At 37.4% G+C, this 26,767-nt stretch overlaps 1 protein-coding gene across 13 annotated transcripts in view; it reads left to right on the plus strand.

Moving 5' to 3' along the window:
* Window positions 1-26,767, plus strand: part of PIEZO2 (piezo type mechanosensitive ion channel component 2) — a 310,595-nt gene that overhangs the window by 94,243 nt on the left and 189,585 nt on the right. For 12 of the 13 annotated variants that reach the window (XM_065053117.1, XM_065053123.1, XM_065053121.1 and 9 more), the window contains exon 3: window positions 12,282-12,407. In XM_065053117.1, coding sequence (XP_064909189.1) covers window positions 12,282-12,407 — 126 coding nt within the window. Of the gene's footprint in view, window positions 1-12,281; window positions 12,408-26,767 lie in introns of those variants that run through there. The other variant, XM_065053127.1, reaches the window with a different exon arrangement.

Raw genomic sequence — 26,767 nt, forward strand, 5'->3', positions numbered from 1 at the left:
TTCTAATTACAAAAACCCGTTTGCATTACTGTCTTTCGGGTGAATTTTTGTCGAGTTTTTCCATAATAATAATAATAATAATAATTGTGATAATGAGGTTATGCTAACTGCATATCAGGCACTACGCTACTTCAATTTTGTCAGTGACTTAGAGGACATTCAGAGGTCTTATAGCTGAACTAGAGTTTTCTTGTTGTCTTCCACACTTAAATCTCCAGGTATGACAGATACCAGTTAATTCTTTGATTGCTTGTCTTTTTAGAATTGCAGAGATAGGAGAGATATGTATCCTGTGCATCCAAGCTCAAGCACTTCCGAAGACTATCCCTGAAACCTATAGTGCCATTCAACATACGAGAAAAGGCACAAAATGCAAGATCTCAGGGCTCTTTTGGACATTTTGGCAGCTTTGAGCTGATACTTTATGTTATCGAAGTCTCTTTGACTGTTGTATAACCTTTTGTTTGATTAAAAACAGCTAAGTACTCTTTGAAGGTATACTTTGCTCCCTTTTCTGCATAGTCTCTGAGAATGGTAGAGGTAAGTTTTCTGGTCCTTTCTCTAGATCAAGGCTTGTAGCTCACACTCCATGGTAAAGAATTGAGACACTATTTTGTTATTTGTAAAGAGCACAGGAATATCTTCATTCTCCATAATCTCCACACTTAATGCCTCTCAACATTCCTCTTTTTTTTTCTTTTATTCTTTTGGTCTGCAAAGGCAACATCATTAACAATTTAGAAATCTAGGCCATGAAAAAAGTGAGCTGTTCTGTTGCACTTCTTTTCTTTGCAGAATGCTACAACCGTACCCTGGGAAACATGCTAATACATATAGTCCAATCCATCATCTTACATAGCATTTCCATATTGTTATTCTCTGCATATGTGGGCTTTCTCGTTCCACACCTAAATCTCCTACCACAGGGAAAAGTATTTAAAAGTGCTCAAGCAGCAACCCTTTCTAACAAGCATCCGCAAGAAGAGGTGTGAAGAGTGCAGTCCCCTGTTCCAGTCCCTAGTGCTTCTTGCGAGAGTAGTCTGAGGTTGTTGTCCCACCAGCACTACTGTTGTCCAGGGGTTGATTCCAAATCTTTCTACCAGAAAGACAGATGTGTGAGAAACCCCAGCTGAATTGCAGCAATGTCTCATATACCACTCCAGAGGCCTCTTGGATCCTGAAATGCTGCTTGGACAACAATTGGACTACATGTGTGCAGAACATAGATGCCAAATTCAGCTTCAGTATTGAAGCAAGTTTTACTACATTTGGCTGCAGGATCCCCATAATTTTTGCTGTACGTGAAAGAATGAAACTACTGATCCTTTTATGTCTACCCCAGAGGACAAAATGCCATATATATTCAATCTAGTTGGACTTGAGCATTACTCAGCCAATGTCTTGCAGTGAATCCTTGGTAATTGGTTGTTCTTAATGGAGAAATATAACTATTTTGAAAAACCTTGATAAAATCCCACAGGGCTACAGAGAAGAAGTCAAGTATTTATCTTTGAAGACTGCACGTACTTTCCTTCAGGTGGTTTTTGATGTGTGGATGAAATAAACTGGTCTATGACAAACTTGATTCAGTGTTAGGTAATCTTCTTTTACTACAGGTTCCAGGCACTAGAATAGAGGGAACGGATTTATTCAGAAGCAAGCAGATATAACTTACAGTCTTTGAAAGTGTCTAATGTGACAGTTTTGAAGGGTATTTCCCACAGTAGAAATCAGTGGAATTTCCAAATCAATATCACATGTTTGGAAGGATATGCATCTGGTAAGCTTTATGCATTCAGATGCATCTCTGAGGAAAAAAAGATGATCCTTTCAGTCAGTGAATGCACTGTTTTCCTTTTACCCCACTTGTGTTCTTGTGAGACAAATGTATATAAAGCTAAAGTTTTAAAAAACAAACAACCAACACACATAAAACAGTGGTCACTGAGCTGACATTGTCCCTTAGGAATGCAATCCAGAGCTTATGATACATACATTCATGGAAATATTAGTTCAGAGTTTCAGCAGAGGATGAAAAAAGAAATGTGAACGTAAAGGAATAAAACAGAGAATGAAATGGAACAACATTGTACTGCTATATAAAGCCACGATATGACTATATTTTTAAGCGGTAGTGGCACCCTTCCCTAAAGAGAATGTAGTAGAACTGGAAAAGAATTCAGAGGTGGTTGACGAGGATAACTAAAGTATGTGCAGCAGTGCTTGAAGAACAGCTAAGTCTGCTATGACTCTAGCTGGGAAAAGGATGCAAGTGAAAGACTGTATGACTGAGAGATACAAAGTAATGGGGAAAGGATGGATAGTGACCAGTTGTTCTCATTATGTGAGAAGTGGGAACAAGCAAAAGGATGTTCATACAGGGAGCAGTTGACCTATGGCAGTTCCTGCTGCAGGATATTCTGTATGCTGAAAATTCATGTGGCTGAGAGTCAGGCTGGCAACATTCATGAAGGAGAAATTTATCCAATAGATCTCATTCAGGCAATCTGAAAAAGGTTAGAGGCTTGGAGGGAGTATTAGTCTTCTTGTATGCTTCCCTAGGCATCTGCTTATGACTGCTACTCATTACTGGTGAAAATGGACTTTTGGGTTGTACCAATGTAGATACAGATGTTCTTAGATTCTTTTATGTTCACAGTTTCTAATATTTTCACAGTGGACCGTAGTGTGAAGGAGATTCCAGATTACTACTCAGTTCCCTCCCCCCCTTTTTTTTTTCCCTTGACATCTCACTCTTTTTAGTTTCCTTTTCATGATTTTTCTGTTTAATCAGAAATTGAACTTCTTCCAGCTACTTAAACATAACGCTGAAAATTCAGAGGGATTTTTTCCCCCTTCTAGTCTTGGACTACTTAAATCTGGATCTCTGTTCATAGATTTTACATTGAGAGGATGTTTAAAAAATAGTCAGTAGGGTTCTGCCTCCCAGATTTGTGTACTAATATGCAACTCTTGACCTTTCCTTACCTGTGTTCATAGTATCAAACATTCATTTTGTTCACAGAAGCAATTTAATATTTCAGAGTGTCAATGCCTGGTATGGATTCTGTCTTTTAGCCTGTAAGTATTTGGACTGCTGCCACCAGATGCCTGGTCCATGGTAGCAACCATCCTAGGAAGGAAAGGCATTACTTTTCGTTCTTTACTCAACTATACACTTATCTGAAAGACACCTTACTATAGTAGACTTGACTTACTGTAATGTCGGCCACCTTTTTTCCACTATGTAAAACACAGGATGCACATAATTGGGTGAAAATTAACTGTTTGCTTCTCTCTGCGGTTATCATCCAAAAAATATAACAGTATATTCATAAGGAAATGTGAAGTTTTGTCTTGACATGTCATCTAAAATATCCTTTTACACATATCCTATGGTTTCCATGAAAATTTCTAAGATCTATTAGGCATGACCATCTCCTATGGTAACTATGTGGACTGTTCCGGAGTGTATGGTCTGTAGCTAACTGTTTAATTCTCAGCTGTGTCATAGGTTTCACCAGTTTGCCAAGTGTGCAAGTCAGATTTGTTGGTCTGAGGTTCTCTGACTTCCTGTAATTTATTTCTCTACAGAATTTTACAGAATATACAACATAGTCTCTTGGGAAGTTTGTATTTTAATTTATTTAGAAAACTATCCAGTTTTTGTGAAATAATACTACTAATATTTATAGGAAGCTATTTGGTCCTCTTCCATTTGCCCAGTAGACTAGGTTTTGAAAGTAATAATTTTTTTTTTTTTTTTTAGAAATACAAAAGTTTCATGGCTGTGTGGCATACTAGCATCATACTGTGTTCTTCAAATGCCAGGCAACTTTTAGAACCAGATTTCTTCCACAAATAATTTGCTGTTCTGTCTTGTCTTCTTCCCTAAGCATCTCTGATAAAGAAAGAGCAAAGCTATACCCTTGCATAGGTTACTTCAGCTCTGTGTAGACATGGGGGCTCAGCAGTTCAGATCATTTGCATTTTTGAAATGCAAAGTTGAAGTTGAAATGCCAATGCATTTCAGCTCAGGGGCTCTTTGACTGGTTCAAGAGCTGCACTATGTTGTGCTGGAGATACTAATGCAAACTCTTCAGAAAGATGTTAAGCTCTTTGCAAGACTTCTGCCTGAGCTGAAACAGCGTCTAGAGCTTCTTGGGAACGTTTTGCCAAGGGTGGAAATTGGCAGCAGAGCTTCCACTGCGAGTTCAGTACACATCCTTATGCACACTTAGTCCCTTGAGAAAACATCATGGTATAGGGTTCGGTTTGCCATAGCTGTATTAGTCTTATTTAAATAGACTTGTAGCCTTCCCATCTCTCTCTGCCCTGCATCAAATTTGTTTGCTGCTTATGGACATATATGGGTGGGTATTCAATGGAGAAAGTTATTTACCTCCTAGTAAGTACAGATTTTAAAATGTGTTTCAGGTCTGTAGCACATGACGTGCTCTCATTTCCCATTACTCAGGAGCTGTTTGGACTCTCTGTTGTTGAAGGATGGATATTAGTACAGTGTAGGGTTATGTGCTCTTTGTGACCATGACAGAGGAATGAGGAAAGTAATTTGCAAACACTGTGCTTAACAGATAATAACATCTGAATTAATTTGAATTAGAAATAAATATTATCTGTTAGTAGCAAACACTGGTTCCTCAAGGGAAGTAACTGGAACTCCATATTAAAAGCTTTAAATCCTGTTGTGAAAGAAGAGCTCTGGCTTAAAACTGCTCAGTGTTTGCATATGCTAGTATCTGAGATAGTATTTATTTCCTGTATTTAGCTTGGTGCAGTCACCTGTCAAATTAAGAAGCAGAAATAAAGTAGCAGTTGTTTGCTTTGAAAGGTTATGAGTATCATCTGGGGGGAAAAAAAATGAATAGTTAAGTTCTGAGTCTTGTCTGACAAAATATTTTGTTAACAAAATGGATAACTTGCCTGTGTAAACTTGCAAGTCAGAGATTATGGCTAGCTTGAAGGATGGTATTGTCTATTGATGTGGAGGATACAGCTCAGTTCTAGCAGTATTCTGGGCACGAAAACTTCTAGGAAAAACAGGAAATCCTGCAAGAATCTAGAGTGAGTAGGCATTTATTATCCTATGCAGCACTTTTAATATTTTCGTTTCTAAATCAGTTTTTTTTTTTTAATTACACATAACATTTTTGACTGTGTTTACCCAAGTCTGGTTGGCATTCCTGAAATGTGTCTGAGCTGACTTTTGCCCTTCTTAGTGCTCTGTAGTATTTTAAAAAGAGAGAGAAACAGAAAGAAAAATGTAAGGAAACACATTATATATAATATAAAGGAGCCTGCATTTTACATGCAGATACACAGCCTGGAACAATCTATCTTATTTTGCTTTAAAAAGTCTTGGACCTGGGCAGGTACAGAATAGACTGTGGCATTAGTTAATTGCTCTCTGTTTTTGTCTTTCTGCTGGATATCCAGCAAGTTAACCCAGTAGTTTTGTGTTTTTGCAGTGGCAATGTCTGCCTGCTGTTTAAGGCTCTAATGAGCTCAAATCCTCTGGGTAGAAGATGATGTTGAAATGTAAGATTCTCTTTGGGGAAAAAAAAATGCATTTTCTATTAAACTAAATGTAGATGTAGTGATAACTATGCTTACTGTATGGTGAAAGGATGGCAGTGCTTTGAAGAAAGAAGGAAGTAAGTTTTGGGTTATTTTGGGTAGAAAATGGTAGCATTTTTTTAACCATTAAAAGAAGTCCTGACAGCTTGATGATGATTTAAGCATTATCTTTTTTGAGTCTACTTAAGAAGTACATGTAAGACCTAGTGAACAGGGTCCAGTATGCAGTTACTTTACTTGGTGGATCAATATCTTGCCATCGCAGAATATATGGTGTTCAAGGCATACCATTATCAGATTTTATTCTTAGTATAAGTCCTTCCAAACTACTGCTTTCCTCTAGCCATAGTTCTTAGATTTGTCCCATTGTGTTTCAGCACTCAAGAGGCCAAACCTCTTAAGTGTTGGTGTACTGTGCATGTAGAAATACTATGGATATTTTATGTCTAGGAAAGATTTTTAAATAATAGATATAACTGGCACTAGGAAATATTTAGCATCCTTCTTACAGAACTTGAAAGTGCAGGGCACTTTCTCTCTGCACCTCCAAAGGTTTCCAGGGACAAAAAGAGTTGAAAACACCGAGGTTACACCTACCCTGCACACTCAAACAGAAGTACACTTGTAACCGTAAGGAGAAATAAGAGAAAATTAGCCTCTGCAGAGCCCTGATTTCAACAGCAGATAGTAGAGAGGTATCTGAAAGGGTTTGACTTCCATTGACTTGAAAGCTGTGTGCTTTAAGGCTTGGTCACATCAAGTATCAATACCCAGCGGTGAAGCAGTCAATCTTGTTTAATGAAACATTTATGAAACATTGAGAGCCCTTCAGTCCCTGTTCATGTATTCCAGGATATTTGTGTGCTTAAGCACTTTCCTGGACAGGGCTAAATTGCTTTGTGCCTTGCAAGTTTAACCCTGTAATCATCGCTGAAAATCTCAGCTGAATTTAGAACTAGTAGTTGAACTCTTTGTCCTTCATGGTCATCGGGATGCATCCTGCTGTGTTAAGCATCAATTAGTGTAAGATACAATAGTGCTGATGAATTCAAGAAAGGGGACTGGCCCATATGCTTCACTGTTGCTGACTGCCCATACTGAAATACAAGATTTTCCTGTCAAGTGGAAGCTGGATATGTCAGCGCTTATTTCATGCTTATAAACTTTCATCTGTGTATACATTTAAATGTGTGAATGTACATTTGATATTTGTAGCCAAAGTGGCAGATGTTCGTGCTGGACTCAGTGATGACATTTTTCTGATGATTAGCTGGAAAAAGCTCTATTTTTTATCACCTCTGAAACTTTGGCAGAAGCCACCTTCATATCAAAACTCTTTTATTGCATTTATCTCAGGAAGTTAGTGGTGATATCTTCAAGCACTTAAAACAGCTGGCCAAATGTAGGATTTCTTTTACTTGGGAAATCATGATTTTTTTTTTTTTTTTTTTTTAAGGTCATATGACTCCCAAACTTTCAGATTTTTCCAAAGGGCAGATGTTTTGAATTAAAAGTTTTCTTAACTTCCTGTTACCGGCTGCCCTGCTCTACAGTACAGATGATGTTGATAGGCTCCTATTTGGAACCATGGAACAGGAGATTAAAGTCTTGGGACCCTGGTTCCAGCTGGGCTCTGAGATGATGCTACATTTCCTGACAGAAAAGCAAGAAGTTAAGAGTTTAAGATTTCCAGCTGAAACAAATTCTGTGGGACTGACACTGTCTGTGTTGCATAAGTTTGCTGCAACCAAGCCTTGTCCCCAGAACTCTTTAGTTTTATGTTTGTCACTTACTGATCAAGAGATTTATTAAAAAATAAATCCTAAATGGCTGTAGTAGAGTATCTCTATTAACTGAAGTGTCACTAGTTCAGGAGATAAATGCACATGAATACTTATTGCTCACTGTGTGCTATAAAAGATTGTGTGAAAAATGACTTCTGGTTTGGTATTTCATCTGCTGTGATCTGAATAAAAAGTCTTGTGTAAAAAATTCCAAAGCAAAAACTGTTGAAGTAGAATTAAGAGTGTTGCAGCACTTTAGGATGTAACGTATGGCTAAGGAGATGTTAGAATTACCCAAAACCCAACTGACTTCAGAAAATGCAACACTAAGGTAATATTAAAAATTCTTTTAAATCGCAGTACAAAGTAATATCATCTTCAAGTAAAACTCTCTTTAATCTACTCTTTAGGTGAAACCATGCAGCATATGCATGATGAGGATGAAGGGTTACCCTGTTTGTTGGAATAGTAAACAGTCTTAAATTATTTTTGGAATCCATTATTTTCCTCCTCTATTCCCCTTTCCTGATATCATTATGACATGCAGAATGGATACGGACCCTCTGAACTTATCACCTTCTGGTATAGATTTTTAGTACTGCTTACTAAAAAATCAGAATAAATTGTTAGCAGTATCATTAACTTTGTTAGAAACTCAACCTATATTTTGTTGTGCCACATCCAGTAGATCAGAAGGAAAAAATTTGTAGTGTGGAATGAAAATGCACCTTGCAAGCAACTGGAAATGTGTTACGATATGATATGACTTGCTTGTCGCAATAGCCTAAGGCTCATGGTCATTTTGTATTGTAAAAATGAATATAAGTGTTTTTAAAGCAGGTCTCAGTATTTGCTGTTCAGTTATTAGATGTCCTATTAGCACACCCTTTTGGAAGAAGCTCTTAGGAAGATCCAGGCATGTGAAAAAATTGCTGTTTTAGGGAAAGGGGTAGCAGAAAAAAATCACAGGACTGCAGGTCTAAACATGAATGTGCTGTTATTCTGCACTGGAAATGATGTGAGCAGCGGGTTCTACCTTTGCATGCAATCATGATGTAGGCAGCCAAGAGGTGCATGTATTTTGTTGAAGGCAGCAGTCCTAGGCAGACACATTCAAATATTTAGTTGTGCTGAAGTTACGTGCCTGTGGCTGGAGGGGACATGCCATCACTAATCCGGCTCTTGGCTGGATTACCTTTGAAAAATGAGAAATGGATTCCTCTGCCACGTGTGAAAAGCTTTTAGCCCTCTTGAGCCCAGTTTAGTGTTGCAGCTGGGCTGGAGAAAAAGAGGGGAATGAAGCCTTTGCATCCTGACTGGCTTCCTGCAGGCTTGATGGAGGGGAGAAAGCCCTTTCCCAGGAGCTTTCTGGAGGGACAGGAAGGCTGGAACAACCTCCCTCTGTGTTTCCAAGACGCAGCAGGCTACGTTTCAAAAGCCATGTGCCAGATTTTGGTCCCACTGGGTGTTATTAGGAGTGACACAGTGCACCTGAAAGCAAACCCACTTAGTCTTTCAGGCCGGTTCTGAAGCAAATCTGCTCTCTCCTTCCCATCTACTACAGTTTGCTGAAGCTGGTGGCACCATGCTGGTGTGAGTAAAATCAGAACCCAGTGCTCAAGCTACAAACCTAGGTGTTTTGTCAAAAGATTTTTCGTATTTCAGTCTTGATGGACATACATGAGTCTATACATAGAATAATAGAATAACATCGAAGACAAAAATGGAAGAATCAATGCTGTGATTTGTGGTGTGGGTTGGTGCTGCCTTCTGTTGTGTGTCTGTTCTTTCCACACAGGTTTCTGAGCAATATGTATTTCCTTCTCTGTGGGACAGTCAGCTTCCATTCATGTCCCCAGGGACTTTTGTGTTAGGGCAATAGAACAGTTAAGGTATGTTTTAGCAAAAGGATTGTACTTGTTAGTGAATTAGAAGGAAGGATGTCAAAAATCTTTCTTCCTCATCATAAGAATCTCGGTTTTATTTCAGGAGTTTAATTTCAGCTGTTTCGTTTCTCACCATCTCAGTTTCTATACACATAGAGTTAATTTTTTCTATATGCAATTTAGAACTAAGTTTCCAGTAGAAAGAAAAAAAATGGAAGTAGAAGTACAGTCAAATGGGTTATCCAAACCCCACTATAAATTGAAACTCATCACTTATCCAAATCTGTCACTTCTTCCTTGGCATAAATAATGTATCTAGTAATTCACTGATTTTTAGCACTCCAATTTCTCCCAAGTGTCTCCAAACCTTTTGACATCAGGGGCATTGTATTTCTTACTTTTCTCCAAATCCTTCTTGTATCTAGTTTCTGCTGGCACAGCTGAACACGATGCAGAGAAGGGGCTCTTGCTCGGTAGGATCCACTGGTGGTCCTGTCCCACTGGTGGCCGTGAAGGGAGCAACGCTTGAAGAATGCTGTATCCGGCTCTGAACATATCCAGCTGCCTTCCAGCTGTGTATTTCCCCTGCCATATTTACAAATACACTGACACACTATTTATTCTCACAAGTGTTAATAGTCCTTCAAAATTTTCCCTAGCTTTGTGCAGAAGATCTTTTTTTCACCATTTCAGCATTTCAAGAAATATATTTTCAAAGTTTTCTACAGTTCCTAAAAGAAACACAGTCAAAAAAGTTAAGGCTTTGTTTAAGAAATGCTTGCTCTATCTACAGTTCATATGTGTTTGTTTTCAAGCTTTAAAAATTGAAATCTAAAATTGAAACATATTTTGGAGAGAGATGGCGATTGAAATATTGAAAGACAGACCCAAGATTTTAAATAGTTTTATTTCTTTATGTGGAAACAGTTCGAGAAATGTATGCACATTGGCTAATTGTATTGCATTTTTTTCCTTTGGAGCCTGACTGAAACAATTATATCAAAATCTTCCAAATCCACTTCTATATGAATAATTCAGTACTTGATCTCTATTGAATTGTTAACTCCCAAACACCGAGGAGACTCTGTGACTCAGAACTTAAGATATCATCAGGCTGTCTTTAAAATCTATAGATTTTAACATACCTGTTAGGTTCATGGAGTTTATGTTGTCAAACTTTTTATATCCAGCTTTGAGATATGTAATTTTTTAGTATATTCTGAACATGCAGCTCTCTTCATCCCATGAACATGGGATCTGGTAATGCAAGAACAAACCACCAAATACTGAAACTTGCAAAAAAATGTTAAAAGCTAGCAGTCCTTGGATTGCATTACACATGACATCACATTTAACTAATGATTTAATAACATTTAGCTTGTCATATATTCATTTCTCTAATGATTTTGAAAATATGAGTTATTTTGTTATTTATGCTTTTATAGTGCTTAGAAGTTGTTGTCATAAGCCAGGACACAAAGCCAGCTTCTGTAGAAGAGAAACAAAAAGTGACCTCTGATCCAAAGAATTTGAAATCTAGTCTTTTTTTGTAATGCTCTGCAGCCCAGGTTGTCTGCTTTCTCTGTGGACTCTGGTGTCTTACCAGTAAAGACTAGTGAATAGGTCATTTGAAACACATACATAGTGAATATATCTTCCTTTTCAGTTTACAGAAATTCATATGTAGGCTCGCTCTTACAATTTTTTCTTCATTTTGTTTGAATTTATAATCTCTTTATTAAAAACAAAGAAAACAGGGGCTCATTGTAGGCATTTGGTATTCGAAATTTGCAGTCAAGATAGTGATCATATATAAAAAGTTTTGAGTCTGGTGGAGTGAGGTAGTCTATAACTTCTAAAATTGTTGAATCATGTTTATCCAATTCTCTGCTTTATAAACTGATATGCAGGCCACCGACAACATGTTTGCACAAGAACAGATATAAAGCGAAAAGCTCAGGTAGTGGCTAGATATAAAATATGAACCATACAGAATAAGTATGAACAACACAGGCTGCATGCAGAGTGAACCCTTCCCAGGTAAACCCTGCTAGTTTTGCCCTGCATAGCCTTGGCTTTATTTGTAACCTTGGGTAAGAATTCCAGCAGTGCTGTTTATATATCCATAAATTAAAAAAAAAAAAATAAAAAAAATCAACCTCAAATGCATGAAACAGGGTGTAAAATCTAGTTATAACATATTTTGTAAATAGAACTTTTACTGCAGATAGGTCAGGTAGGGTGATATTTAATGTTGTCTTTTATCACCAATACAACTTAGTCTTGAAGGTGCATATTTTCTGAAGTTCTAATAGTTTATTCATACCTTGCAAGTTTGGCTGCCTGTGATTAAGCTGAGTGTTTCCTAGAGGATTTATAAGGCATTTTCTAAGTCTTTGGCTTTTGGCTATAGAATCATAGAAGAACTATGACCAAGTGTACCTGGCACAGGATTATTCGGTGTGTACTCCAAATTAATTTCGAAAACTTCTAAGGGAAGAGAAAGAGGGCAGTCTGCATGCACGAAGCAAAGCATTGATTTGAAATTATGTCTGTTGAACCAAACTAAAGTTTTCATGTTGTTATTCCCCCTCCTGTGTAATTTGTTTTGGAAAGAGTAATTTTATTAACAGATTTTTATTTTCTCAAGATTGGAAATATCATCCATATTTTGTCTGTACCAGGTAATAAGGTGGTAAGCATTGTGACATAATTATTGATGAGAAATTGCTATCTGAAGACTTGAGAAACTTCTTTTTTTTAATCCGAAAGGTAAAAGGAAGTGTCAGTAATTACAGTAATTGGGGTTTGCCATTAAAGAGTACACAGAGACACTATAATTTAAGTTGGTTTTATTTGTTTGTTTGTTTTCTGCGAAGGGGCAATCATGAGTAAGGTGGAACTGACTTGTAGAAATATCCTTCATCAGGATATTTTTACTGGTTTTGTACTGAAAACCTTTAAACAAGTTTAGAAATTCACTAACTACATGTATGTATATTTTGTCTTTTAGGGCATACAGGACGATTATTAAAATCTCTGTGTTTCACCAGTCTATCATTTCTGCTGCTGCACATCATCTTTCAGATTACAATAAACAGTCTTGAAGCTGGAAAAACCATTGAACCTGGTTTTAACTGTGAGTAAAATGTCTTTGTTATCATTTTAAGCATCCAAATGCTTCAGTAGTTTGCAAGGTGAAGCGTTTATGAGAAGACACTTAGTGTTGTGCTCCTGTGGGTTTGCAGCTTGCTTCTGTTTACCATTTTAAGAAATACTGTTATTAGGTCAAGATCACTAGAAGAAGGCTTAAGAAATGAGAGGTGTATTAACTATTTTGTTTCCACCAGAGATGCGTTTTCTTTTGGGTTCATCACTGACTGTTGTATGTCTTCATCTTTTAGGCTTTTCAAAATTCCCTCAGAATCTGAGGTGGCTACACGCTTGTGTTACTAGATCATAATTCCATGTATTAAGGATAAAATGAGATAAAGTAGTGAAAACCCATGTATTATGCCTGTGTTTGACGGAACTCTTTAAAGTTGTTAGTTTAATTTAACTTTAAGTTTTAACCCCAAGATTTATGTTTCTAAACACTATTTCTCTCTTTCTTGCCTGTGTTGTATGGGAAGAAGGGTTTTCAGTTTTTATTTATATGTAAACACTACTTCAAAATATATTGCATGACATTTTGTATCTTCCTCTCTCAGGAAATGTTCTGCAATAATTCAGAAGCAAACATTCTTTATTGTGCAGAAGTTAATTAAAAGATCTATCCAGTGACTTGGATATTTAATCTCCAGGTAGAAACTGTTCGTACTTGTCTTACAGTGCTTACATTTGACATTTAAACCTGTCAACCTACGTTTGATAAATGTCCATTTAATTTATCACAGAGTGTGCTGTTGCCACTTGAGTAAACAGTTGTACTACCATTCAGCACAAGAAACCTTATGTGAAGTAAGGCATTTGACTTAAAGTAACAAAATCCTAAGGAAATTTGGAGCTGGAATTACCATTTCACCTTTAACTCAAACCATTTCTTAAAAGAAAAGCATAGTTGTTTTTATGAAATATCAGTTTTAACTGGAATGTCTTGGCCTTGGTTTGTTCAAATCAGACCTTCAGGGTCTAAAAATATATCTCTTTCTCTTTCTCTTTCTCCTTCTCCTTCTCCTTCTCCTTCTCCTTCTCCTTCTCCTTCTCTTTCTCCTTCTCTTTCTCCTTCTCTTTCTCCTTCTCTTTCTCCTTCTCTTTCTCCTTCTCTTTCTCCTTCTTCTTTCTCCTTCTCCTTCTCCTTCTCCTTCTCCTTCTCCTTCTCCTTCTCCTTCTCCTTCTCCTTCTCCTTCTCCTTCTCCTTCTCCTTCTCCTTCTCCTTCTCCTTCTCCTTCTCCTTCTCCTTCTCCTTCTCCTTCTCCTTCTCCTTCTCCTTCTCCTTCTCCTTCTCCTTTCCCTTTCCCTTTCTCTTCTCCTCTTCCTCTCTTCTCTCTCATCTTTCTTTTTTTTTTCCCCAAAATACATATTCTTGTTTGAGTGAACTGGATGAGTTGCTTTCCTATAGCTGTTTAACATTCTTATGACTAAAAAGACATGATATTTTCTTAGATTAGAGTAGTTGTATCAGATAGACACTGTTTCTATGAGTAGAGAGTTCCTAACTGCCCAAGACAAAGATGCAACCCTTGGCATTTTTCTCCTCCTGTGGTGGGAACTGGTTAAAAGAATTACTTCATCCTAAAGAGTCCACTTCTGAGGAAACAGAGAGAACACGCTATTTCTGTCTGTTTATCAAGAACTGCTGACTGCAACAGCTTCTATTCTCGTGACATTAATAATGATTTCCTTACCTGGGGCCTCACAAGACAATGGGTATGGCTGTAGCAGTACATTAAATGCACCTCAGGTTGCTCTGTGACACTGAAGCCGGTTGGAAGGAGATGACCCACATCCTCACCATGAAGCTCTTTTCACCTCATGGGCCTAGGGGGTAGGTTGAAGTTGCCTGTTGGGAATGGTTTTTGTCCCACAGGAGCTCCCAAACTAGGCCTGAGTTGTTTGGGAGAGAACAAGTTGGCCAACCAAAGTTGTTCCAAGATTGTTTTAACTGTTCAGCAGTATGAAAAATTCAGCTGTGGAATTTCAGTGCCTGCATATGTTTGCAGAGTAAACTGGCACCATTTAGTTTACTGTGGTCAGTGATTTTCAGGTGAAGCTGATGAAAAGCAGAATGCGATAGTGGCATTATGGATGCTGGATCTGCAGGGTGCTGCTGGAGGAGAAGTTGAAGAAGGTATAAAAACTGTTGTGAACGAAGGGGACAGAAAAGGCCAAGGCCATTGCTAGATCAGGGAAAATGATAAATTATTGTCATTAAATGGCACCAGAGTATATATGTATTGTGTAGTTGAGAAGACAGAATGCCTGCTACAGAAAGTACTTTGGCAGTACTTCTGATTTAATTATTTGGTGATACAGCCCCACTGTGTTTCCTCTCCCCCAACTACATACATGAATAACACTTTGCAAAATTGACTACAGCAGCATGCTAAGCCATAGCTTGAGATACGACAGCACTGTGCCCATCGCTTCTATACAGTGTTATGGTCTCGGTACTTTCAAGTTAGCCATTAATGTTTATTCAACTCTTTTCACTCAATAAGAAGTCCAGAAGTGTAGACTGCAAGACTGGAGTTTTCTATTTCCCTATCCAGACCCAGATCAACTATTAATAAAACTTTTTTTTTTTTTTTTTTTTTTTTTTTTTACAGCTCTTTATCTTATTCTTTAGCCCTGTGTGCCCCACTGGAAATATTGTAGCCTCTTCTGATGTTTATCACTAGGACATTTTATTCACATTAGTCAAAATATCCTGTCTTCCTCCTTCAGCCTGATGTAGAAATGGAGAAAAACTTTCTGTTAGTCTTTATGGTTACTTGTGATGTATTTGAAGGCTGCAGTCCTGTCTGTTATATGTACTCTTTTCTCTCACTCTCTTCTCTTTATACAATTTCAGTCACTTCAAACTTTCTCTATGGGTCATTTCCTAGGAGGCAGGTTAGTCTTATCCTTGTTGAGGATAAGACCTTGTTTGTCTACTTCTGTTTTCTCCAAGTGATCCAGATATTTCTTGAAGTTCAGTGCCGAGACAGTATTTCAGCTGAGAAGTTACTAGCACATTCTGAAGTACAGCAATTACTCGCATGTCTGCAGGTGACACTCCTTGTTTATGAGTTACTATATGGTACTTTTTGCAATGGTAGCATTGTCTGACACTTTGTGATTCACTGTAACCCACAAATCCTTTCCTGCAGAACAGACTAATTTTTCTAATCCTGCATTTATGTAGCTGAATACTCCTCCATTATAATGGAAATTTAAGTTTCCCCCCCCTTTTTTTCTTAATGATTTCATTTATCATCAAGACTGTTCCAAGTTCCAGCTCCTAATTTGCTTGTGGCCTCTGTTACAGGGGCCATCTGTAAATACCAGCTTCAAGTGGGTTTGGTTATACTAAAATGATTGATTTTTCCTTTATATTTAATATTTGTTTTGATTTTTGCTGGAATTGTAATATCTCCCTGAATTTAAATAAATTAAGCCATATATTGCCCTTACATAAATGAGGTGAGAGTAAGTAGTGTAAATGTGCACTTTTAGTACACTACTTTCTATGCTGAATAAAAAGACAATATAAGGAGGAAGGGGAAAAAAGTGTAATAGCAGAAAGGAGGAAAAAACTTGTGATTGTTTTAGTTTATGTTTAGCTGTTTATTTTTACTATGATGAAGTATGTGGAATTTTCTTGGGATCCTAGAGTGATTGTTCCCTCTGTTGCTTTCATCTTGCAGAAAAATTAAAGCTAATTCTACTACTCTGTAATTTTCACCTTAAAAATGAATAGATGTTTCTACTTACTTATGTGTTTTTTGTTTGTTTGTTTGTTTTTTTTAATTTGTTACTTTCGTGTAGTTAATAATTTTACTTCTCACAGTTTCAGAAATGGGTGAGAGGGAGTTATGCCTTTGTTTTCAGATTTTGTGGGATAGTTTTTCCAAGTATGTTGAAAGGCCAACTTCTGAATCAAAAGATCATTTTCTGGTTGTAGTTTTTCTTTTCACACGGCTGTGTTAAAGCTTCTGAAAATATTTTCATTTTGCTAATAGTAACACTTGAACAATCTTTAAATTAGGGGTGTTCTACAGAGTATCACCTCTTAAACCTTACAAAGTTATAGTTTCATTTTGGAAATGAAGAACAGCCATCCCTTCATCTTTTACATCTAGAAGTAGTTTAATTTGGGCCATCTGCAAGAGCAAAGCAGACACGTAGCTTTTCAGGCTCATTTTAAAATACCCCGCTGTTATCCTGGGCTTATGTTATTAAAAAGTATCTGATAGATAGTCTTTAGGGTAAATAAGTCCTGGAATGTTTAACAGCTTCGGTTGTGGCATGGGGTTTTGTTTGTTTGTTTCATCCCCTTCGTCTTTTACTGCTCATATACCTTCTCTTTCAGGATGACTACAACTTGCTACAGCATTCTCTAAGTTACTATACGAGATGTGTGTTGGCAGGTTGATAGATAGAGGTGTTTAAAAATGTTTAGCCAACAGAGGGTCCTTGTTCCTCCAGAGCCTTGTGAGTATTGCCTAGCACCAAGAAAATTTTGTTGTTAGAGCTCCTTATTTAGCTTAATGAAGGATTTCTAGTTAGCCACAGCTGCATTGTATGGAACTAGCATTGAACACCTCCAGGATAGTTTCTTTTTTCAATCAGAATTCATATAGGAAAGGAAAGAAGAAATACAGAAAAAGTGAGCCAGACTAATCTTCTGAAGCCATCAAGAGCTTTGTAATCAGTCTTGTTTCACTGATGATATCTCAATATAACACAGTATCTGATTTTGAGATGTAGTAATATTCACACAGTAATACAATTTAATTATTAAATTTGTCCTTCTGATGGAATAAAATTCTGATTATTAGTTTAGGTAATATCTTTTGAGTACAGAATCTGTGAGACAGGCAATTGCAGATTAGATCACAAAGTCATAGAGAGTCTCATTCTTCCGTATGCACACTATAGTTCTTTCCTGGGACTAATTTTAGACACTTTCTAAATGGCATTTCTAGCAGCAAGAATGTTTTCCATGGCGTTAATTAAAACTTTACTTCCAATAAATTAGTGCAATCATTCCTCATCGTACTACTCCTCTGTAAGTGTATCCTCTTCTTGTGTTTAGTCAGTCCATAAAAATATTCCAGTTTTTCTCTTATTTGTAGTGCTATACATATTTATTTATTTATTTAGTTAGTTATTTATATACTGACTCTACCACCTCTTGCTCTTGAATCCTGCAAATGCATCTACTGAAACACTTATTCTTTCAGAACAGTATTTTAGTCCATGGGAAATGCAACTAAGAATGGTTCAACTATTCACTAATTGAGTTTGTATTCAGTGTTTGTTAAAATACCAAAAGGAGCATTTCAGGTATTTCTGGATATTTTCCTTATACTTCAAGTAATACAACTGATGGAGCAGAAATAGATACCTTGAAATCCTTCTAATTACTTTCTATGAATCTCTGAATTTGTTTACTGTGTATAATTTGGGTGTTTTATTTCCAAAATGGTTATGCGAAGAAAAAGGGAGAACAGGCTTAAAGCACCAAGTTGCCTAGATAGCTTCTCTGTTAGATCATGGGAACTAAATTCAGATACTTCTCTGTCCCCAGTATCCTGAGTGAATGTCAAACAAATGCATGCCACCATTGTGGAATCATAATAACTTTCTGCTTTAGATAAATTTTGAAATGATTTCTTGGCTGAAAGACCATCCTGTGTTTGTATTACTACCAGTGTGTCCCTGAGGTTTTGGGTTATATTAGGAAGCAGCAATACCCAGTACAAATAAATTAGGTTTCGCCATTTATTGAAAGCTCAGACCCAGGACTGCAGTTCACCTTTCATAGGAATTAATAATTACTTTTTCCCGTATACCTGGTAAGATTTCATGTCTTTTATACCATTCTGAGTGTGCTTTAAAGGTTGTGATGGCTTTGACAAATACTGCATTTGTAAAGGCTGTCATATTTCTAGTTGGATTTGTTAACCCATTGGACATAAATGTGCTCATTTTACTTATAAAGGGGCTAAAGATTAAGAGATTTCTAGATTTCTATTTTCTATTTCAACAATGGGTGGCAGATGCATGCAGTTCTTTCAAATACCATGACTGGAGTCTGAGCATATCTCATGGACTCATGTCATCATTTCATGAGAGGCTGCCTTGAAAACAAATATTTTTGAAATGTTTGATTTGAAATAATCCAAATGGCACTAAGAAAAATAGTAAGTTTACATAGAAAGGTAGCATTTTTGAGCAGAAGTCATGATGAAGTAAACTTTTCCTTTTAATTCTGAAAAAGTCACTATGACATCCTCTGGAATTATTTTACTTACCAAAATCAAAGGTAACAGTTACCCACATTATACAGTGCACAAGCAAAACATTGTTGCACCCTGGGCAAAATAGCGTGCTCTTCCCCAAGGAACACATCCATTTCTCACAGACCAGATGCTCAAGCCATGTTCCAAACAACTAGTTTAGCTGTGGAGTTGTAAGATCTTCAGTCACCTCCATTGCATGTGTAAAATACTGTTCTTTTTTTGTTTAATGAAATCTTCATTTCAACATTTGAGAGTCTACCTCAAACCTGAGCCCTTCTGTTGACCTCATCCCTGCATTTTCCCACATTTCTTTGTTCTGAGATGTGTCAAGACTGAAGTGTTTAGTCTCTTCAGCAATTGCTTTGGGCTATTGCAGTTGAAACTAAACTGGATTTCATTTGTGAGTTATTCTCAGTTTGAAAATGTATCTAAAAGGGAACCTTTATTCCATTAAGGGTAGCCATTATATTGGAGGACATCTGGATTTTAATAATATTTTTGTGTGTCATCTCAAAGGTTACAGTCTTGGCCACAGTCTGAGTAAAAAATACAGCTTTTAAATGTTTCGGAAGCAGTTCTTTCTATTATCACAGGAGGAGGTTCAGAAATGAACTCCTGTTTCAAGATCAGCTGTGGAATATCCAGTAGAGCAAAGCTTTTGTGATGAAACAAGCAGCTGTAGCTCTGCAGAAGAGTCAGAATAACTTCTCATTGAGGGGATATATGTGTTGAACACGACATTGTTTAAACCTGTGATGTCTGCTACAGCAAATACAGTACAAATTTACAGTGCTAGATATTTAACTAGACCAGTCCTAGCGTGGGGGGAGTGGTGATTCAATGGTGGAAAAAATTACAGAGTCACAGAATGTTAGGGATTGGAAGGGACCTCAAAAGATCATCTAGTCCAATCCCCCAATTAGATGTTAATATTTTAATAGAAGAGATTGTGCACATTCTGCATGCTCTCCGGTGCCCATGTAAGACTCACAATAGTAAGTCACATAATATGCAAGTCTAGTTTTAATGGAATTCAGATAGCTATATATTTTTCTAAATTCTGAGCTACAGTCTTTATTGATTATTAAATCAGTACAGACAGCTAGTTACATGGAAAGACTTTTTGTTCAGTTTTTATGAGAGAACAGTTACTTCATATATTTTGGCATTGTGGTATGTTTTCACCAAGCTATCTGAAGCTTGCTTTCTTGTGTTATTAGCAAGATACTAAAGGATGTGCATGTTAAAAGCTGCAAATATTTCCAGAACACAGGTTAATGTAACTTTATAAAAATGAAAGGGATCCTTGAAAACTAGTTTTCTTTATTAAAAGTCAATATATGGATTTTGTCCTCCTTATCCCAAGCAGTAAAACTGTCTCTTTGTGATACTTCCATCTGCCCAGTGCCATGTGGATTAAATGAAATCCTGCCTTGACTTAGCTTTTAACTCCTCTGAGAAGACTGAGAAGAGACTTTTCCTCTTCTGTCATGGGTACTGTAAAACCTGCAGCAGGAGTTGGGCATATGGCTTGGGGTTTATGGAGGTACCACGGCTTAAAGAATAACGGGGGTAGGATTTCTTCAGAGTTTTCTTCTTATCAGCAACTATCCCTGCAGAATAATGAGCTTAAAAGCAATGGATAACCATTTATCCAAATCTCCACTGAGAGAGAGAGAATTCTGCAGGGATTAGGGTTGTAGTAGAGCATTCATAGCTGAAGCTGCTGTCGTACTACTTCACATGGCAAGTACCTCTTAAAACCTCACAAATGGCAGAAAGGCAGGAGAGATGATGTTAAGGCAAAAAAACCCCAAAAAACTCAACCAACCAACCAAAAAACAACACCACATTTGATGTAGTTCTTATCAATCTCTGGTTTCATAGTGTGCTGTTTCTTGCATAGGTGATATGCAGTGTCTCAGTCATTAAAAATGTAAAAAGGAATTTATCTGTGGACTTGGGACTAAAAAGAATGCTTAGCTGTAAAAACTTGTGAGATCAGGTTATGGTGGCACAAATACAGGTATTACAAAAGGTCCTAGAAAGGCATGTAGTTGTACAGTATTATTAGTGACTATTTCTGACTGTTGCTTCAGTATTTCCAAGAGTTAAGAATATATAGCATGTAGAATATGTCCCACAATAAACTTTTAATCAGTCAAAGATTTTAGCCCATTGGGGTTTTTTTGCTTCACCAGAAACTTGCAACAATAGTTTATTCTGCACATGGAAGTTAACGTTCCTTTAATTCAGTACACATTGAATGTCAGCATTTCTTCAACACTTTTAGTGCAACTTTATGCAGTCAGGAAATTTATGACTGAGGAAACAGAAGCTTCTGTAATTGCTTCTTAAGCATGTATGATAAGTCCTGCTTAATTTCCTGCTGGGTGTTACTGCCTAGCAGTTCGGAAAGTTGGTGTTCATTGTACTTATGAAGTCTTTATTTCTGGAATCAACATGCTGCCATGTGAAAACTGAGCAATATTCTAAATACTAATTTTCAACACCTTCTGTGTAATGTACATAATTACGCTGTAACAACGTTAGCATACTCATTTGTGGTCCTCCATTTAGGAGAACCTGAAGTAAGAAGTGATCCTTCTCACTGCCACTCGCAGTTTGGGGCTTTGACAGTCAGATTTGCATTGGCAAGAAGAGCTGGGAGACCTCTGGGTGGCCCATGTAGAGGGGTACAGCTTGTTTTTGAAGCTCGTGGACTTCCAAAGGTATTCACAGAATGTATTCTTATATCACACCTGAGGAAACACCCAGCATTCCTGTTGATGCTGTGATGCAGACTTGGGCAGTTTTCTTTCTTGTGTCTCATTTGTAGCTAGGATGGATACACCTGACTGAGGGGTAGTAGAAAAGAAGGGTGAGCATCACCTGTTTCTGGGGTTGTTGATAGGAGGGATCACATAGCTATGGTCTGTCTCCCTCTGTCCTCTTAAGGGTAGGAGCTAAAGTAACAAATATAAGGAAGAAATCAGTGGACTCAAAGCCACCTGTGAGGAAGGCCTTTGATGAACTTGAATAGCAGAGAGGAAAGCAGAATTTATGTTTGGAGGAAATGGAACCAGAAGAGAGTAACTGTTTTGTTTATTTATACTCTTGGTTATGCTCTTAATAAATTAAGAAGAAAACATACACAGAGGAGGCTTCTACGTTTTTGTAAGTAGTCACTCCCCTACTTGTCCCCTAGTTATATGCTCAACCTTCCTATGAAAATCTTATCAGACAGCATGTGGTACTAACTCCTTTTAAGTCTCGAGTTACTAGAAAGCCTGTTTTCCATATTGTGAAAAGATTTTGCAGACCAGCAGAGTCAGGAACGGGCTGCTCACACAAGCAGTTACAGTCACAATACTTGTCTACAGGGTTAGACCGTAACACCAACATCAGACCTGCTGTTACAGTGGTTGTCGTGGGTCATTGGCAGCATTTTGGTGTAGCAGAATGGGTAATGTAAGGACCACAGTTGCTTTAGCAACTAGTGTCTCTCAGCTGGCGTAGAGCACCATGTTGAAATGTTCCCTTGTTGATCGTTCAAATCACTGTAAGATAAATATTTTACTGGGGAGTCTTACTGTAGAACTACTGTTCAGGAATAGGAAACTATATATTTCTGTGTTGGACACTGTTTAGACAAATGCTTTCCACTGAGAATAAATATTTCACTTTATTTCTGAGGATTTGTCTCTTCTGTTTGGCTGTTTACATCTTTATGTATTGCTCTTCGTCATCACGTAATCATGTTGAGTGTTTCTACAAAACCTGATTCATTAGTGTGACACTGTGAGCCTTTGCATGTGCCTGTGCCCACACTGTGAGTTTCAGCAGGTTTTGGTCCCTGGGTTTGAGCCCTTGGGCTTGAGCCTGCTGTGTCTCTTCATGCTGTTCATCGGCAGAATAACCTGAGTCTCAGCAGAAGAACTAGGTCTTGACTCAAGATTAACCAGGAGTTGAAAGGCCTGGAGTTACTGAGCTGTTCTGGGGGATCTGTGATGTAAAACAAAGCACCCTGTGAAACAAAACAAAAGGTATCGCTGGTGTAAATATGGCTTGGAACCATCTGGGAAAAAGTATTTTCTTCACAGACTTGGACTTGAAATGCCTTGGTGGGCTGTCCTGCATTAGTGTGTTATAACATAGAGCTAAACATGGGTCAAATAAAATGTCAACTCACATGCTTCAAGTTTACTTCCAAATGGAAAATCTGTCTGAAAATTCTGTTTAATTTCTGCCAGATATATGAGTCTGAATCAATAACCACACAGGATGTGACAAGGCACTATACCTTACACCTCTTGTGTAAACAATGTGCCTTAACACTCACAAAAGAAGGAAAAATACCCTTCATGTATTTGGAAGGAAGAGAACTCATTAGTTTAGTTCAGAAGGCTAGACTTGATTTCCAAAGTCTTAAATATCCCTCTTTTGTTTCATTACAACTCTGGTATTTTCCTGATGTCTAGGTCTGGAGCATTGCACTGTTTCCACCCATATATGCTGTGTTTACTGCTGAATTTTATCATACCACATTCCTTTAGGGTTTTGTTTAAAGGCGTCAATAAACTGAATTTCAGAGATGTTTTAGTCATCATCTAAACCAAAACCAGAAAGCATCAGTGAAAGTTGTAGTAAATGAAAAATATTTTGTGAAAAAACTGTAATCCTATTTTTATGTGTCTAGAAGTAAGGAGTAGAACACACTATCTTTCAAAGTTCAGTGGCTAGTGAATGAACTTCATTTCCAGATGTCATCAGTGATATCAAATGCCTGTTTGAAAACTGAAAACAATTTTAACATTGTTTTCACACTGAAGTAGTGTGAAACACTGAAAAGCGTTTATGTTGCGCTCCAGCCAGTGGCTGATAAGAGCTTTTTGGGGTGTAGAAGGGTATATAGAATGTAGTTCCTGAAGGGCATAAGGAATAATGTAGTTCAGGGTACGTTAATTAGTAAAAACTCCTACTAGTATATTTCTATTATGTATATCGTCATACATTTCAGAAGAAGACAGCTTGCAATACAAAGGACACCATGACGAGAACTCATAATATTTTATGTATTTTTGGTTCATGCATCACTTTAACTACAAAGTCATTATGGTCAAGAAATGTCATACAGCAAATTATTTCCCAGGGTCTTTTTGGCACACAAGTTTAGAACACTGAAATGCAAAAGGATGTTTTATAACTCATCCTTTAGAGCCAGCAGAGTTTGACCTGGTCATGGCTTGTGCCCCTGTGGTTTATTGGCAATGCCACAGATGGATACACAGCAGGTTCCAGCAAATTCCTGCTTTTTCTAGACCCCACAGATTTGTCTGTGCATAATGTAATGTTTCATGAGAGAATCCATGTTCTTACCTCCACTGTAGAAATGTCAAAGGACTCAAATTACAATCAGAACAAGCTCCATGGTAGAGTCTAACAACTTACCATCATTCTTAAAAATACAGTCCTTAGTTTAGGTGCCAAGCTGGATTTTAATGAGCCCAAAAACCTTACATCCACCTGGAGGTTGTGCTGGTCCAGTGCTAATTAAACACAGCTGCAGTATTAAACTTGTGGCATTACAAAGGCATAATGGTGAAAGTCTTATAAGTCTGGATTTTTTTCTTTAATACTATGTTTTAATAAAAAGGAGCTTTGTTATGTTTTTTTGTTTGGTTGGGTTTTTTTTTGTTTGTTTGGTTGGTTGGTTTTTTTAAGTTTTTAGAGTTTTTGTTGTTGTTTTTTTTTTTATTTTTCTTTTTTTTTTTTTTTTTTTAGTGTTTGTTTGTTTTGTGACTACTAACTTTTTCTATACACATGTGGATGTGAGGTAGGGACTCTCCCAAACTGCAGCTGGTATCCCTGGCAAGCAACGCAAGAGTGAAAAAGAATTGAAGCTGATGTTGTGCTGGCGACAGTTCCAACTTCATAAGGCTTCTTGGTTTCCTGGTTCTCATTATTTCATAGTTATCCTTTACCTTATTCTTGGCTATTTGATGTTTTGTGTTTGCCTAAGAGTAAAGTACAAGATTAGCAGAAACACTAATAGTTGGTGCTGTGTGAAGGGAGCAAGGGATGTCTTTTAAGCTGCTATCGGATTGAGCTCAATTTCTTTCTGTTTATATAAACACGCACGCACATTTTCATCTTCAGGGGCCTCATTCATTACAGCGGGAGCTTTCTGTGATTATTAAGTTTTAGTACTGCACAGCAACCTGGGCAATTTCAGGAATCAGGCTGATTGAATTACCCAATTAAGCAACCTCACTGAGCAAGGCGGGAGACATTTCGGCACTGTTTTTTCAATAATAAAATTGAATTTCATGAAATTGTCTGAAGTTTAAAAAACTGTAAGTAGCAGTGAGGAAGAAAGGTGCTTCGTAATGGGCAATGGTAGAAGCTCAAATTCTTTGACTTGTGGGTGCTTCCAAAAATGTGCAGAAAGGTCTAAACCAGGCAAAATTTCAGGGGATGCAACACTTTGAGATCTAACAGAAAAAAAATAAGTCAGTGATTTTATTATCAAAATGGAAATAATTTTAGTATTGTTATCTTCAGTGCATGTATTTGTCACATAGTAAATCACTGTTGTCCTCAGAACAGAGATGTTGAGCAGAAATGATTTGTTGAACTTGTACTTCTCCTTGGTCAGATGCTTATTAGCCGTGAAATGTGCAGGAGGAGAGGGCGAACGAAAGCTGGGGGCAAAGTCAGCAGATGTACCTGCATATTGTCCACCAGTCTCTGGTTGTTAAGCAGATCAGAGTCCATGGTGGACTTGCTGTTCTGCAGTACTTGAGGGCACTACTCATGCCTCTGTTGCCTCAGCAAGATTTTGGGGAGGGAGTCCACATATAGGAATAAATCTGTAGTCACAGCACTTATGCAGATAAACCCTTCACTTTCAAGTCCCACCACGAAGTGTCATGAAAAAACTGCAGGCAGTTTGTAAAAGAAAACTTCTCAGGATTAGCTGAGATCAGTTTTGTCTTATTGGAATATAGGTGTGAGCTGTGGTTCTGCCCAGGGTAGTAGTTCTACAGCCATACAGGACTGGCCCTATCTTCTGCTCTTGTATTCTCATTGTATTATATTTTTATGAGGACTTTTAACCAAAATAAATTTCAGCTCATGAAATTGCACTGCCTTGAGAATGAAATACCACCATCCTGTTCTCTCAACAGCCTTCCCACAAGTTAGATTACACAACACCTATGATAATGAATTTACAATTATTTTTATGACTTTTCATGTCCTCACTGAAACATTGTCAAAATTCTCTCATATATGACCAAAAAAAAATCCCAAGCAAGGAAGTTCACAGAATACACGTCCACATAAAACTAAACCAGAGTGCTGATACAGTTCCACAGACATCTGGAAAAAGTCAAAGATGTGTTTCCACATCTGTCCTGTGTCATTCTGGATACCAATGAGAAAGTGATATCACATTTCCTCTTCAGAGCTCACTGTTGTTCCTGTCACGTTTTTTGTTTTTTGTTGTTTTTTTTTTTCAGTTATAGCAAAGAGTGAAAGGTTCTACAACAGCAACTGTGGGAACTGACAATAAATGTTGCATTGAATTGGTGGGTGATGTATTTAGTCAAAAGGTAAAAATTAACATTTGTGTTTTGCTATGTACTTTTCTCAGAGAAGAGCAAAATTTTTACTTTTTAGTTAGCTGTTAATTTCAAAGACTTCTCCAAAGCTGGTCGAAGTATCGGTTTTGTTACTTTGGAAATATTGAGCCTCAACAGCATTGTGCAATTCAGTTATTTTATTGCTTTCTACAAGAGTTACATTTTTGTTGCACAGTAATTTTACACTGTATTAGGATATTACTTTATTTAAAGGATATTTAATTTTAAATAGACCTCTCATTAGCAGTGGTTGACATGACGTGAAAGTCACGAAAGAGAACCTACATGTATCGTTGCTGATGCTACAGCTAAGCCATTACATACTCTGCAGTGATGTACTGCTAGTGCTGCGTTTTTTGATGTATATTCCAGCAGTTTATGAGCAGGCAGAAGGTGCATTGTTA

This window comes from Columba livia, chromosome 2 (assembly GCF_036013475.1).
Source record: "Columba livia isolate bColLiv1 breed racing homer chromosome 2, bColLiv1.pat.W.v2, whole genome shotgun sequence".
NCBI lineage: Eukaryota > Metazoa > Chordata > Aves > Columbiformes > Columbidae > Columba > Columba livia.